This window comes from Mustela nivalis (genome assembly GCF_964662115.1).
Source record: "Mustela nivalis genome assembly, chromosome: 1".
NCBI lineage: Eukaryota > Metazoa > Chordata > Mammalia > Carnivora > Mustelidae > Mustela > Mustela nivalis.
The window spans coordinates 130,601,803-130,616,735 of NC_139020.1; the positions used below are offsets into that span (position 1 = coordinate 130,601,803).

At 50.6% G+C, this 14,933-nt stretch overlaps 1 protein-coding gene across 3 annotated transcripts in view; it reads left to right on the forward strand.

Moving 5' to 3' along the window:
• Positions 1 to 542: 542 nt before the first annotated feature.
• The window catches only part of GALNT15 (polypeptide N-acetylgalactosaminyltransferase 15), a 42,493-nt gene continuing 28,102 nt past the window's right edge, over positions 543 to 14,933 (forward strand). Inside the window, exons 1-2 of one of the 3 annotated variants that reach the window (XM_082697842.1) lie at positions 543 to 1,765; positions 14,652 to 14,818. In XM_082697842.1, the coding sequence (XP_082553968.1) occupies positions 1,239 to 1,765; positions 14,652 to 14,818 (694 nt within the window). In that variant the 5' untranslated portion in view covers positions 543 to 1,238. Of the gene's footprint in view, positions 1,766 to 4,561; positions 6,004 to 14,651; positions 14,819 to 14,933 lie in introns of those variants that run through there. The other 2 variants (XM_082697841.1, XM_082697843.1) reach the window with 2 other exon arrangements.

A 14,933-nucleotide genomic window follows, 5' to 3' on the forward strand; every position in this document is an offset into this window, starting at 1 on the left:
CTTACCAGCACCTGGCCCACTGCATTTTTCAATTAATTATCTGTCTGTCCTGCTAGAATGTAAACTCCAGTCCGAAAGACCAATTTTGGTGTTTTATTCACTGCTGCACTCCCAGTCCCAGAATAGTTTTGGCACATAGTAGGTGCTCATTAAAATCGGTTGGTTGAATGAAGGTTTTATAACTGAAGAACACACCACTCCTTCCCTGATTTCCCCCCTTAGTGACTGTGTATAAGAGGCCTTCGGATGCTCTTGTGGGCAGGAGGGGCTTAAGTGTAAGAGCATCTCCCCCCAGCTTCCCTCATTCTCAGAAGGAGGGAGAGTCCAGCCTAACTTCCCAGACCACTTGTGGGAGGCTGAGGGTGCAAACAGACAGCTAGCTGTTTGCATTTATGCCCCAGGTTACAGCCTTCCTGAAATCAGGAGGGAACTCTCTTGACTGCCCTTGTGGGTGGGGAAAGAAATTTTCCTATCTGTGAGATTCAAATTGCAACTCCTGGCACATTCCTGTTTGGGTTTGGTCCTGGCGGTGACAGTGTTTATTTTGCCCCAGAGTTGTGTTCTGTGGGATTGTGCAAAGTCTGGGAACAGTGAGGGCATTAGGACCAGGAGCGAGGCGCACGCTTGGCTCCCGATGTGTCTGGCAGAGGGCTCTCAGCTGAGCTCCGAGCTATGTGTGAAAGGAAATCAGGCGCTGCCTGCGGCTTCACATCTGTTGATCTGACCTGACTTGAAGTGTCCAAAGGAGGACGACTGTCAGCTCTGCTGGACTGAGGACCCACCAGCTCCCCTCAAGACATCACATAGCAACCTGACCATTCATGCGAGCGCAGGGGGTGGGGGCGGGGGGGGGGGGAAGAAACACTTGAGACCAAACACCTGAGCAGAATGGAATAATTTTTTTCCCCCAAGGAGATAAAGAGGGTAAAGGGGGCAAAACTATTCCATTTGAATACCCCGTGAATGGGCTTTCAGAAGGCAATTTCAGAACTCCACTCAGAGAGGAAGGAACCAGCGTGGGACCTGGGTCCTGTGGCCTCCTGGTTGTGAGTACAAGTCAGTCCTGCACGTGCTGTTGGCAAATGCCAGATGGAAAAAAAGGAGCAGGTTAAGTGACCAACAAGAAACTTCCAGGTGGAACTAGGAGGCCAGGTTCTCCTGCAAGCCTGAAGGAACCTGGAGCTGGAGGAGGATGCGAACTTGAATATGACCTGTTGCACTTGGCAAGTTCCAGCAACATGCTCCTAAAGAAGCGATGCAGGCATGGACTGTGCAGACTGCCATTCCTGCTGCTCTTGCTGATGCTGGGGTGCGTGCTGCTGATGGTGGCCATGCTGCTCCCTCCCCCGCATGCCCCACACCCTGCCGTCACAGCCCAGGCCGCCCAGCGCAGCCCAGATGCTGGGTATCGCCTGGACTTCGGGGAATCCCAGGAATGGGTGCTGGAGGCCGAGGACGAGGGCCAAGAGTACAGCCCCCTGGAGGGCCTGCCCCCCTTTATCTCTCTGCGAGAGGATCAGCTCCTGGTGGCCGTGGCCTCACCCAGGGCCAGAAGGAACAAGACCCAGAGCAGGAGAGGTGGCAGCTACCGGCTCATCAAACAGCCAAGCAGAAGGCAGAATGAAGAGGCTCCAGAGAGGGACTGGGCCGCAGAGGAGGAAGATGGGGCAGCATCTGAAGATGAGCTGACCCCACGCAGCCTGGAGGAAGCGTTCAGTGCCCGCATCCCCCTGCAGAGGGCGCTGCCTGAGGTACGGCATCCACTGTAAGTAAGGCCCTGGCTTTCCCTTCCCCAAGCTCCCGAGGCCTTATCTGCAGACTCAGAGACACCAATGTTCTCCATTCTGCCTCCACTGTCCTTAGGGCAGTAATTCCCAAGATGTGGTCCCTGGACTGGGTGGCAGAAGCATCACCTGGGGACTTGTTAGTAATGGGCGGTCTCAGACCACATCCCAGATGCAGGGAGTGAGAAACTCTGGATAGGTCCGGTGATTTAACCAGCCCTCCAGGTGTGAAAAGGAGGAGCTCTTCCCCACTCCGGTGCTAGTCCTTCTGTCTCGGGATGATCAGGTCAAACAGCTTTATCCATTCAACACAGAGTGAGCGTGGGGCATATGTTCTCCAGCCCACTTTCCACCTCTAACACTGCCTCCATGCATTTGGATATTATGGTTGTTGCTATTGTTTGCTTTCCTTTTGGGTCAAAATAACAATTGAAACTAACATTTCTGTGACTCCTGCCAGGTGCCTGATTTTAATCTAAGAGCTGTTCATATATTAGTCCTTACAACTCTGTCAGATGTGTGAGAGGATTACCTTCAGGCTGATTTTATAGATATGAAAACAAGCCACAGAGAAGTCAAATAACTCGCCCACAGTCACACAGCCAGCAGTTACCAAAGCAGAGACTGGAATCCAAGAAGCTCCAGTCTCCCTGGACTGCCACCTCATGCGACCCTCCTTTGTTTACTAGACTCGGGACACGGTCCCAGTCCTCAGGGGCTAGAATGCTGTGCTGCGGCAGCGGAGCCTGGCTGCACCCTTGGAGGCAAGCTGGGAAGTGTGACAACATGCAGGCTGGACCCAGGGAGATGCTGAGCTTGCCTTGTGCATCCCCTGTCCTCCCCCACCATCACCATGGCAGGCTGCAGGGGAGGGCTCTGGTCCAGCAGCCAGGGACAAGGTGGCTGGTTAGCTCTGGGAAGTTCCTTGCCTAGAAGCCACTGCACTTCTAGAGCCCAGCGAGTTTCCCACCAAGCAAATACAAGTTCTGACCCTCGCTGGGTGGGCAGGTCCACGTAGAGTTGCAGTCAAGAGCGAGGCGATGTGCTCCTCTGAGCCCAGGGGTGGGCGGCGGCAGGGGGGCGGGGAGGTGGTGACTTCCTGGTAGCCTGACTGGCCAACATCACCCTCGAGGCATACAAATACAGGTCCACGCATGAGACAGTGGATCCTTACTTTGCGCGTGTACCTGCCTCACTCATCTTACCCGTCCCAACCCTGCTGTTCCAGCTTCAGGTCTTCACTTAAAAAGCTCTTTTCAGGAAACTTCCAGACCCAGCCAGTCCCACCCCGGTGCGATTTTGTGCTCTCAGAAGTTTGAATTCATCACACTCACTACAACCAAAGCTAAGTGGTCCCTGACGTTTGCTCAATGCTCGGGTCCCTGCCTTGTGGACAGAAAGAAATGAGGGCTGAATGAATGAATATATAGTTTTCAAATTCTTTACATACGTTTTTGCTTTGGCGTAACGCAAGGAGTGTCTTCATCTTGCCAATAAGAAACATTGCCTAAAACAAGAGGGTCGCTGGCTACCCACAGGTGTGTGTGTGTGTGTGTGTGTGTGTGTGTACTTTATGGAAATGCGCTGTGCATATGCATAGCTGTAGGTGCCTTGTATATGTGTGTTTGTGCATATGTGTGTTTTGTGTAGTAAGTACATTGCATGTCTGTTGTGTTGGACATACATACATATCCTGCATGTGTTGTGTTGTGCTGTGCACAGGTGTGAGTTGTGCGGTGTAGAGTCACACATGCACGTGTCCGTGTTCTTATGTGTGTGCATGTTGATATATGAAGGGGTATATATGGTACATTTGTGATTATGTGTGTTTTGCACATAGTGTGACATGCATTATGCAGGTATGTGTTGTGATTGGGGTTTTGTTTTGTGTGTGTGTTTGTAGCACACGCGGGAATAGACACTGTGTGGTGACTGCGTTACGTGTGCAGATGTGCTTATGTGGGTGTGTGGGTTGCATGTGTTGCACACGTGTGGGATCAACCTGTACATGTGTATGTGCGTTATGTATTAGTCATGTGGTGTGAAGTGCATGAGTATTGAGTGTGTGTGTGTGTGTGTGTGTGTGTGATGCAAGTCTGGGTGAATTTTGCAGAGTGTGTGTTGTGCACCTGTAGGTGGCGTGTATGTGGGTGTGGGGTGTACACGTGTCTGTTATGAGGTACTGCTTATTTTGCAAGTTTGCAGGTACACATGTGCACTGAATGTGTTGCATACATGTTGTAAGTGTGACAGGCGAGGTATACATGTGTGTGCAAGTGTGTTGCGTGTGCTATGCTTGGGATGTGAAGAGCATGTGCGTGTTGTTTGCGTGTGTGGTATGAGTGCGGGTACGGTTTGTGTCACGTGTGCAATGTTCACTGACGCGTGTGTGTGGGAGCCTCTTCAGTGGGCGCCTCTTCAAGCCAGCATAACCCACTGGTCTCAGTTTGTCTGGGACTTTCCAGACTGAAAGACCCCGCAATCCAAGGCAAACCCCCTCGCCCAGCTTGCCTTGGTTCTCCCAGGCCCGCCATCAGCTCCGTGTGGAGGTGTGTGGCGCCCTCTGCTGGCTCAGCTTCCCCATGCAGCCTGTGTGGCCGGGGCCTTGGCCCCCAGCCTCTCTCTCCTCTCCCCTCTGCCCCTCAGGTGCTGCTGTCTCCCCCTCCTGCCTCTCTCAGGACCCACAAGGGATTCTCTGCAAAGTGAGGCAACCAGGGGGACGGGACCCTCCGCCTCTCCCCACTACAAAACCAGGCCCAAATCCAGCTCATAAAAAAACAGCCGTGGATGAAGGTTCTACCCCGTGTGAGTCCTACACTGCTTTTCCACCAAGGAGAACTCTGGAGATCCCGTGCCTCTACCTTCGGCTGTAGTGTACCAAGCACCACCCGTCCCAGGGCTTCCTGCAAGCCTGTCCTGCTGGCCTCCATTCATGCACCAAAATCTCGAAACCAGTCCTGGCCTTTGCTCATTCCCCCTCAAAGCCACAGGCTTTATCTGAGGACCTCTAGGGTCACTGCTGAAGCTCACTTTGAAAAGCAGTATGCAAGGAAGTCAATAATAACACAAGAACAAAACAAGGGGGAAAAGTCAGTATAAAAGGTCAAAAGGCAGGCTCTGGAAAGAAAGGCCAAATTACAGTGAACATTTATCTGTGAACACACTTCCTATTGCTGGGGGGTGCTGCTAAGTGGTTTTCATTCATTTAATCTTCATTAAGAACCTAAGCTAGATACTTTATCATTTCCATTTTAAAGATATGAAAACTGAGGCACAGAAAACGAAGGGACTGAGCCAGGTTATCTGAGCCGGTGTGTCTGGCACCGAAGCCATGTTCTTAACCACCACGTTGTACCCTCTGAGCAAGTCACTTGGGCTGGAAGCATTTCCAGTTTCTCCACCTGTGAATGAGGGAGAACTCACACGGGTCCACAGGGCGGCAGGAAGGGGGGGGGTCTGTCACAGCGTCGTTGGTGGCATTGAGGACTGGGAAGCCACCTGAGCACATCATCAGAGGGTGCTGGGGGAGCTGGGTGCATCCCAGAGGCACTCCGGGGGAGAGAGAAGGCACAGACTCGGTGCACAATACTGATGGGGGAGCGCTTCAAACATCACGCGGAACGAAGCAAATGAGACGCAGAAAAGAGATCCGTAGCGTGACATCACTGAGGGAATGTGAGCTCTGGGCACACTGACCAGTGCGTTCTTTATAAGAACAGATGAAGCTCCAGGGACTGGCCGTGCTCTGGGGAGGGCAGGGGTTTGGGGGCAGTGGGGAGACTAGAAGTGAATGAATACATGGATGAAGTAAAGAGGCCCAGACCGAAGACCAGAGCAGACTCAGTCCTTCAAAGCTGCTATCAAAGAGGGGGTTGGAAGAGGTCTTGCCCATTCAGTCTGTGTGGCAGGACAGCTTTCAAGGCTCCGCCAGGCCCAGCTCTCCTTTGATCATCCTGGCATCTGGTGTAGGGCAACTGATGGCCAGGATCAAAGAGGCTCCCGACTGAGAACGTGCTTTGGGATCTCCTGACCGAGGCAGTGGCCCTCAAAGCTGAGTCACTTGGGATCACCTAGAGGTCTTGCTGAAGTGCAGATTCCTGGCCCCCACTCCTGCAGCGCCCGACTCAGTGGGTCAAGGGTGGGGCCCAAGCATTTGGTTTCTACACGTTTCCTGCGTGATGCTCAAGCTGCTGATCTGCGGACACTCTATACCCAACAGGTTAGACAGAGCCGCGCTTCTCAAACTTTAAAGTGTATGTAACCTCACCCCCCAGGACTCTGGTTAAAATGCACAGTCTAGCGTAGTAGGCCAGGGGCTCGGCCCCAGATGCGACACTTCCATCAAGCTCCTAGCTGGGATTGGGGCTGCTGGTCCACAGACCACATGTTTGAGCAGCAAGAGGCTGTTGGGTCACCAAAGTATGTACTTATCAGATTCCCCATATGGCTTGTTAAAAATGTAGACCCCTTGCTGGAGACTCTCCACAGTTCTGAGTTGGAGTGCAGTGATCTGAATTTTTAAAAGCTGATGTTCGTTCAGGGAACCACTGATTTGGAGAATGGAGAGGGAGTAGAGTTCTGGAAGCTTCCATGGAGGAGGTGGTACTGGGATTGGAAAATAGAAAGGAGAGGCAGAGAACATAGTCCCTTTCATGACCCAGAGTTCTATACTTAAATATAAATATCAGCTCAGCCCTACCTTGCTGTACGCTAACTACTTGCATAAATTTGGAACTTGCATTCCTATTTTGGCCCATGTCTCCCTGGTTTTTATCCCCACAACAGTAACTAACACATATGCCCAAAGAACAGCAGACCTGGGGCTGAATTCCGGCGCCAGCTCTTCCTGTGGGACCTGTGTGGTCACCCAACTTCTCCTTGCCGCAGTTTCCTCTAAAATGTAGCTAAAATAACACCGTCCTGTGGGCTATGGGTTAAATGAGATAAAATGTGTGTTGATTCCCCCCTTGGTATTCAAGTCCAAACAAAAGGTGTCCTTATCATATATTTTTTTAAAGATTTTATTTATTTATTTATTTGACAGAGAGAGAGACAGCGAGAGAGGGAGCACAAGCAGGGGGAGTGGGAGAGGGAGAAGCAAGCTCCCCACTGAACAGGGAGCCCCATACGGGCCTAAATCCCAGGACCCTGAGATAACGACCTGAGGCAAAGGCAGACGTCCAACAACTGAGCCACCCAGGCGCCCTCCTTATCCTATTGTTGAGTGTGGGGCCTGGGAATGAATTGAGAGATGGAGCAGACTAAGAGCAGGCAGCTGTGGACAGCATGTCACTGTCCTAGCTCTGACCAAAGAGTTATTTTCTACCCCATGGGCTACTAATTCTTCACCAACGTGGTGGCATAGTGGAATTACCTGGTAAGTGTTAAAAACTACTCATCCTGGGTCCTGCTCTCAGGAATTCTGAATTAGTTGGTCTGGAGAGAGGCCTGGCCCTTCCCAGGTGACTCTGATGCACAACCAGAGCCGAGGACCAGGGCTCCTCAGCCAGTGGGGAGATCCTGGCAGGGGTATCCTGTCCTTTGTTCCTTCCCTCCTGCCCAGAGGCTGCTTTGGCAGCAGCTTTGTTGTCGAGAAGAGGGTAGTGTTGCAGTCTACCTTCCTGTCAACCATTCCTGGCAGGCAGGGAGAGCCACCTCAGGATGTTGGCTCTGACGCCCAGATGGCCGAAGAGAGAGAAGACAGTTGGCAGGCATCAGTACGTCTGAGTGAGTGGAGTGGGCACGACCCCAGGGTGGGGGCTGCGAGGCGAGAGCAGAAGGAGCAGGCTGGGGCAGTCACCTTGGGCTGGAGCTCAGCTTACCTGCCACCCCAACCTGGAAGGGAGGGAAGACAACCCAGTGTGGACAGTAGAAATGCTGGTTCTGGGCCCTGGCCAGTGGAGTCCAGAGGGCATACACATGTACCAAGCTTTCTGCCCTCAAGCCCAGGGCAGCCACGGTTAGGAGCAGTGCCTCCCCACTCTGCCCCTCAACTTCCATTCTGGATCTGTCACCCTTTAGTGGGCTTATCCTATAGACAGGCTGAAGATAACTTTCTGAGATCAAATGTGTTCATGGGAGTCCATGCTTCGTGCTTTGGGTTAGGCTGGGGGATTAGATCAGAGGTAGTTAACTCCTCTCTTACCTTTTTTAATGCTTAGAAAAACTGCTATTTCCCCTGCAAGTGTGGTCCTCAGGCCTGCAGCATTGAAAATGCAGAATTTCAGGCCCCACTCCTACCAGATGAAAATCTCTATTGTTAACGAGATCCCTAAGCGGATGATATTCATGTCAGAGTTTCAGAAACTCTGATGAGGCCAGTGGTTCACAGCCTTGCTGGTGCATTAGAATCAACTGGAGAGTTTCACAGCTCATCGCGCCCAGTCCCCACCCCAGACCAGCCAGTGAAATACCACTTGCTGGGACTCTCCTAACTGATACTAGTGTGCAACTGCCCTTTGGGGTGCGCGGGAGTAGAGACCCTGGTGTTGGTGCTGGTGGTGGGCTCACAGCAGTCTGCACAGGGCGTGAGGAGCTGGGACTGCCCAGGGAGGAGGGCCGGGTGTGCAGGAGGAGGACAGGCAAGAGGCTCACAAGCCAGAGCCCCTCCGGAGCTGGGCCTTCCTGATGTCCTCCAGCAGCTGGTGTCACCAGAGTGTGCTGGTTGTCATCCTGGCTACTCGCCTTCTAATGTCTCACCGCTAACAACCACTGTCCTGTGCTCAGGCTCCGGTCCAGAGGCCAGCAACATCAGAACCACCTGAAGGGCAGACTTGGGGAATCCAAATCTGCGTTTAGGGATGAAGATGGGGACAGGGAAGGGGACAACAGGGGGGCGTTGACATCTGAGAGGCTCTGAGCAACCTCTCGGCTTCTGCTGCCTGTCTTTGGCTTACTGCCCGTTCTATGACCTGCTACCAACTGCTGACCCTCTTTGTATGTCTGAATATCAAACTCCTTGAGATAGAGGGCCTGGAAAGTTCTCTTGGCCATGACTTGGGGAAGGCTATGCCTATTAGGGGGACAATTGCCCCAGGATGCCTTATGGGCCCTGGTCAGTGTCAGTGCCCATCTTTAGTCCAGGTTTAGGGAGCAGAATCAGAGTAGTGTCAAGGATGCCTGGAGCCCCTCAGGAGGAGGCTGTGAGGCTTCTGCGGGCCGCATGAAGAGAAGGGGACTATGTGCTTCTTGTGTGACTTCTCTCTAACTCTGGGGAATGATGGGTACGCGGCCTGAGGCTCAGCTCTAGGGTCCAGTCTGTCCCATATACCTCTCTCATTTGTAGGAAATCATCCATCCCTCAAAGGATCACTCCCAGGCTGTGTCCCAGCCCTTCTGTCTCCAGGCCTGGCCTGGAAATTGGTATTCCCAAGATAAACCCCCCCAATTACAGACAAAACGGACTGAGCACTGGGATTTTCGCAGAACGTGGGACACTGACTCAGTGGCCTTACCCGCCTGTTTCTATAGATCACCAGTCTACATACTCCTTGCAAGCAAGAGCAGTGCCCACACCTTCATTTGCTGAGCAAATATTTATTCAGCGACTATGAAAGGTGAGAAGGTGAGCAAGAGCCAGCCTTAAACCCAAGGGGTGTGGGGAGCCCTGAGGAATGCAGATAAGGCCCCAGATGGTTGCATCGGTGGGCTCCAGGCAGTGATACATCTGAGTGGGGGACCTCTGCCGATTTGGTGGAAGCTGGAAGTCAGTAACCCCCAAACAAAAAACCCAGCAGAATCCTTTCTACGCTGGCCAGGCACATTAAGGGTGGGGGTGGTGTTGGTGGCCTAGCCAGGCCATCTGGCGCAAAGCTGTGACTCATCCTTCTCAGAATCATCGTCCAGATGCATTTTCTGAGTTCACAGGGGATCCTGGAGCTGCACGTGGCGAGGGCGTGCATCTGTGTGTAAACACAGACCTTGGGCTCCTCTGATCTCAGAGAGTGAAGATATGAAGCTAACATTTATTTAGCAACCCTCTTGGGCCTGGAGGAGTCCTCTGATCCCAGCCGCACCCTTGGGCTATAGGAACGCTTCAGCCTCCCTCTGTTGGCTAATTAGGGGATGTAAAAGCCAAGTTGATTTGATGCCTGAAGCCCTGGGTCTTTCCTTCCCCGCTGCTGCCGCTCAGAAAGATGGACAAATGAGAGCAGGGTGAGGCTGTGGACGTGTACTCACTGAGAGAGCGAAATGTCCACCAGCTCTGTGGTTGAAGGACAAGGAAAGTAACTGCATTAGGAAAGAAGGAGAACAAGCATTTCTTCAGGGACCCTCTTCGCAGCCACCTGTCCCATTTGGGGACCACTTTGCAATGCTCAAAACCAGTTTCCAGACACCGCCTCACCGATCCCCCAACCCCACGAAGCCATGGCAGGGGTACAGCAGGAAGAACGTGCACCCCCATTTGACAGAAAGAATCAGAAACATGCAGAGGGGGAGTGACTTGCCTGGGGCCCTTTTGCTTACTTGTTTTCTTACCTACCTACTTTATTCCCTCAGACAATTTAAAAATACATCATAAAATAGAAAATTGCTATTAATATAATGTTAATCAAGATCGGGGAAATCAATTTGGAATACCTCCCCTTCAGCTCTTGGTATGCCCAAGCTCCTTTTCACCCGCAGGCCTTAGCAGAGGCTGTGACATCTGCCAGGAACCCTGTTCCCTACCCAGACCCCTTCCTTCAATGGTATCCTGGCCACCATTCTGGTCCTGGCTTCCATACCACTGCCCAGCTTGCTGGCTCCCTGAGGGTCTCCTTGGAGGACTTGGTGTGGCTGTTCAGTAATTATTTGGTTATCAGCTTCACAGGATATAAACTCCATGACCTCAGAGACTGTCTTAGTTTGGGTTCCTCCAAAGCAGAGCCTGAGACAAGGATTCATTTTGCGCTCGATGCCAGGGAGCCCTGGTAAGGGACTGGGAATGTGGAGCAGAAAATAGACCGATGAAAGGTGTGTTCTCAAGTGTGTGCCTCAGTGGGCAACTGGGGCTCAGCCTGCTGGGGAATTTGGGAGGGGCTGTGGAACAGTCTATCCATGTTTGACCTCCTTAGGGTCAGGGAACTAATACATCAGCTCCTTTTAGTCACAGGCTGAGGGCAGCTCTCAGGGGAGGGTAGCTCTTCAGATCAGCATGGGGAGAGCATCTCTAGCAGGCAGAGAAAGCCCTCAGGCAGTTGGAAAGCACTGTGTGGTGTACTTTAAGGATATAGCTGAAGGGGCTATAGGTAGGGCACCACAGATTCTGCTTTAAGGATCTTAACTGTTTAATTCATCTTTCAGCCCTCACAGACTTCAGGTTGTCAGGAAATATCTGTTAAATGACTGGATGGAAAGAGGGAATGTCAGGATCAAAGAGAAAATTAGGACGAAGGTAGGCAATCCATAGAACCCTCTCAATGACCTTACTGTGAGCTTCCTGGTGGCCAGACTGAAAAAGGAAACACCATAGATATCATGATCCTTATTGCTCATGAGGAGACAACTTCGGAAAGGAGTTCAGGCAGCCCTTCACACTATCCCGTAGAGTGGTTGTTTAGAGATCGTTATATTTTACAAAGATAAGCATAAATACAGTACACATGTAAAGTACATTTTTTCAAATATAGCTATAAAAGGGCCACTGTCTCTTCCATTCTCACAACAGTCCCAGGGGTAAATATTATTCAGTCTTCAGATGACGAAACTAAGGCTTATAAATATTGAGTATATTACCCAAAGAGTTAGGAAACAGGGTGAAGATTGAAATCTCAGTTTGATTCTGAAGTCTAAGCTCTTTAGCCTTTTCTTAAGGACACACATGCATGATCGCAAGCACATACGAGTGCGCCCGCGCGTGCACACACACACACACACACACACACACACACTTGTGCTTTTTCTGTGCTCAAATTCTATGGACTCGGAGTGAGAAAAGACCTGTCCTTTCGGAAGGCATGGCTGTGTTCTGCCCTCAGGTGACAGACTTCAGTCCTTATAAAACTGCAGCCGTGAGAATGCCATATGCAGGCCTCCGGGTCCCCATGCATCTCTCCTGAGTTGGAAAACAGCCAGCCCCCAAGCCACTGCCCTAGTAATGTTTTTGGTTTCATTTGTACCCATTGAATATACTGAGGCATGATTTCTTCTCACAGCCACTGGAGGCCACAATCCTAGAGACTTGGATTTTCCTACTCTCCCAACCTCAAAGGAATTAGGACACAAAGGAAATTTTGAACCTGTTTGTGAGCAGGTCTAGCGCAATCCTGAGTGCAGAGTGGAAATTCTCGAAGTCGGGTGAGGTTGGGGAGCAAAGTGCCACCAGGGCTTGAGGAGGGAGGAGGGTGAGAGCGGAGAGGGGCACTAGGGGTGGAATCCCTCTGCAGAGCTTCAGAGCCCTGGGACCTCTGTTATCTCCCCCAAACCTTGCAGGGCGGGTTGGGGTTCCACTTTGGACATGTTATGTGAGCAGCCCTGAAAGCAGCCTGGAAAAGTGCACATAAAATTCATGATTTCATTCGTCTTAGGGACTCTTCTAAGGATAGTCATCCATTTAGGGACTTCTTCTGAAGTCTGTAGGAATTTCTCTTAAAAACTAGTGTGAGATGTGAAAACTGGCAAAGTTCGAATAAAGCCTGTACTTGAGCTGATAGTACTTGAACTGAGTTAGAGTCCCGATTCTGCTCGTGGGGGATGGTTATGCAATCTATCATCCCTGGGCAAAGCTGCCTGAAGATAACACAGGAACTCCCTGGACTATTTTCACAACTTCTTGCAAGTCTTAAACTATTTCAAAATAAAAGTTCTAAATTGTAAAAAAAAAAAAAAAAAATCCTAGAAAGAGCGTCACTTTCCCTAAAGATTCTAGGATATAGTTTCTCTGATGGTGACAATTCTCATGCAGAACAAACCTCCCATTTTCCTTTGGCTACTGGGAAGCTCAAACTTAAAATTCATTCTGGAAACTCCAAGGCCCTTATGGTCTATATGTTTATGCTCTTTCTCTAGATGTTGAATTTCTGTTCTTTCTTTTTCAAGATTTATTTATTCATTTGAGAGAGAGAGAGACAGGGCATTGGCATGGGGAGGGGCAGTGGGAGAGGGAGAGAATCTCAAGCAGACTCCTCGTTGAGCTCAGAGCCACATGCAGGGCTCGAACTCACCACCCTGAGATCATGACCTAAGCCGAAATCAAGAGTCAGCCGCTTAATTGACTGAGCCACCCAGGTACCTCTTGACGTTCTATTCTTACTTATATTCCCATCCTCCTGACTTTTCATCCTTACTTTTTTTTTTTAAGATTTTATTTATTTGACACAGACAGAGAGATAGTGAGAGAGAGAGCACAAACAGGGGAAACAGTAGGCAGGCAGACAGAAGGGAGAGGAAGGCTCTCTGCTGAGCAAGGAGCCCCATGTGGGATTGGATCCCAGAGCTTGGGATCATGACCTGAGCAGAAGGCAGAGGCTTAACTAACTGAGCCACTCGGTGCCCCCATCTTAACTTTTATATTACCATTATTTTATCGTGCATAGTGTTGGAAATGACTTCAAATCCTTTATGGAAAGAAATAGTGCATTAATATATTAACTGATAAAATAATTGACAGCTGATTTGTGAGATGTTCATATGTTTTGTTTTGTTTTGTTTTTGTTTTTTGTTTTTTTTTAATCTAGGATTTCTATTTTACTGTTACCTTAAAGCACTTACCTTGTATTCCCCTTCTACCCCCTGATGTAGGATTTTTACCTGGAGTCACACAGGTGTCCTGCACATTGAGAGGCTCAGCCTTGGTTAGGATTGTATGGACAGTGCCTTTCCCTCCAGCTGGGCCAGCCTTAGTCTGGCGGTCTGTCTGCAGACAGTTCTACCATCACAATTGCCTTTAGGTATTGGAGTTTGAGATGCTTGAGCCAACCCCTCCTCAAATGCAAATCAGGAGGGACATTCAGAAGCTACCTAGAAAAAAAATAGTGCCTTTTGTGAACAATTGTGAGCCGCACACTGCTCCCAGCATCCCGTTGTTATTATAAAGCCTTCCACTGTGGTCTCACTCAGAACTCTCCCCAGATGCAATGCAAATACAGAGTTTCTTACTCATCTGCAAAGGAAAGAGGGAACAGGGCAGGCTCCTTGCAAAGGCGGTACCTCCCACTCCTACCTCTCCAGCCGCAAACCCCCAGAGGGGAAAGGGCCCAGGAGCTCAAAGCTCTGCTACTTACCAGTACTGGGAGTTTTGATAAGTCTTGACCACTTTCTGACCCTGTTTCCTTATCCACAAAATGAAGGTAAGACCCAAACCAAAGACTTATTTCAGTGTAAACAAGCAGTAATATGTGTAGAGGACCTAGCACGGTATCTGGCATATCGTTGGCACTCACAAATGTTCCCTCCTTGCCCTTCTTCAAGAAAACTAATAATGCTTAACATTTATGATGTGCAGGTGCTGTGCTAGATACAGATACAAAAATAAAGAAAACTGTGTTTCTGCCCTTAAACGAAGGACAAGGCATGCTCACAGGATACTCACTATGTACCTCATCCTCTTTAGGCTCTATGAGGTTGGTGATGTCATTCATTCCCATTTTATAGGTTAGAACAGTCGTTTGCAGGGAAGAGTGCCAGTACCTCTCAACTGCTATGAGAAGGCGTGGATTAAACATTGCTCCTGGGATTTGAGGATTGGGGACAGCAGACAGCGTTACTGTGAGGGCGTGATGGGTTCTCTTTCCATGGAAATTTCAAGCAAGAGAGCTACTGAGTTTGGGGGCAGGGGAGCTATCTGATTAAAGCAGCCCCAGCCAGGGCCGAGGGAATGTGTTAGAGGAGGTCCAGTGCTCTTTTTGGTCTTCTCTTCCCATGGCTCCCTGCTCCTCTTCCCTACAGGTGTCTGCAGCAGCACTACGGAGACAGCCTGCCCACTGCCAGCGTCATCCTCTGTTTCCACGACGAGGCCTGGTCCACCCTCCTGAGGACCGTGCAGAGCATCCTTGACACGGTGCCCAGGGCCTTTCTGAAGGAGATCATCTTGGTGGACGACCTCAGTCAGCAAGGTGGCTATTGGCTCCTCCTGGCTCCTTGGGTGGGCTGAGACCTTGGGAGGGGCGGGAGGGAATTCCACGCAAAGATTAGGGTTTAGAGCCTGTAGAGTCAAGGTTCCCAGTAGCG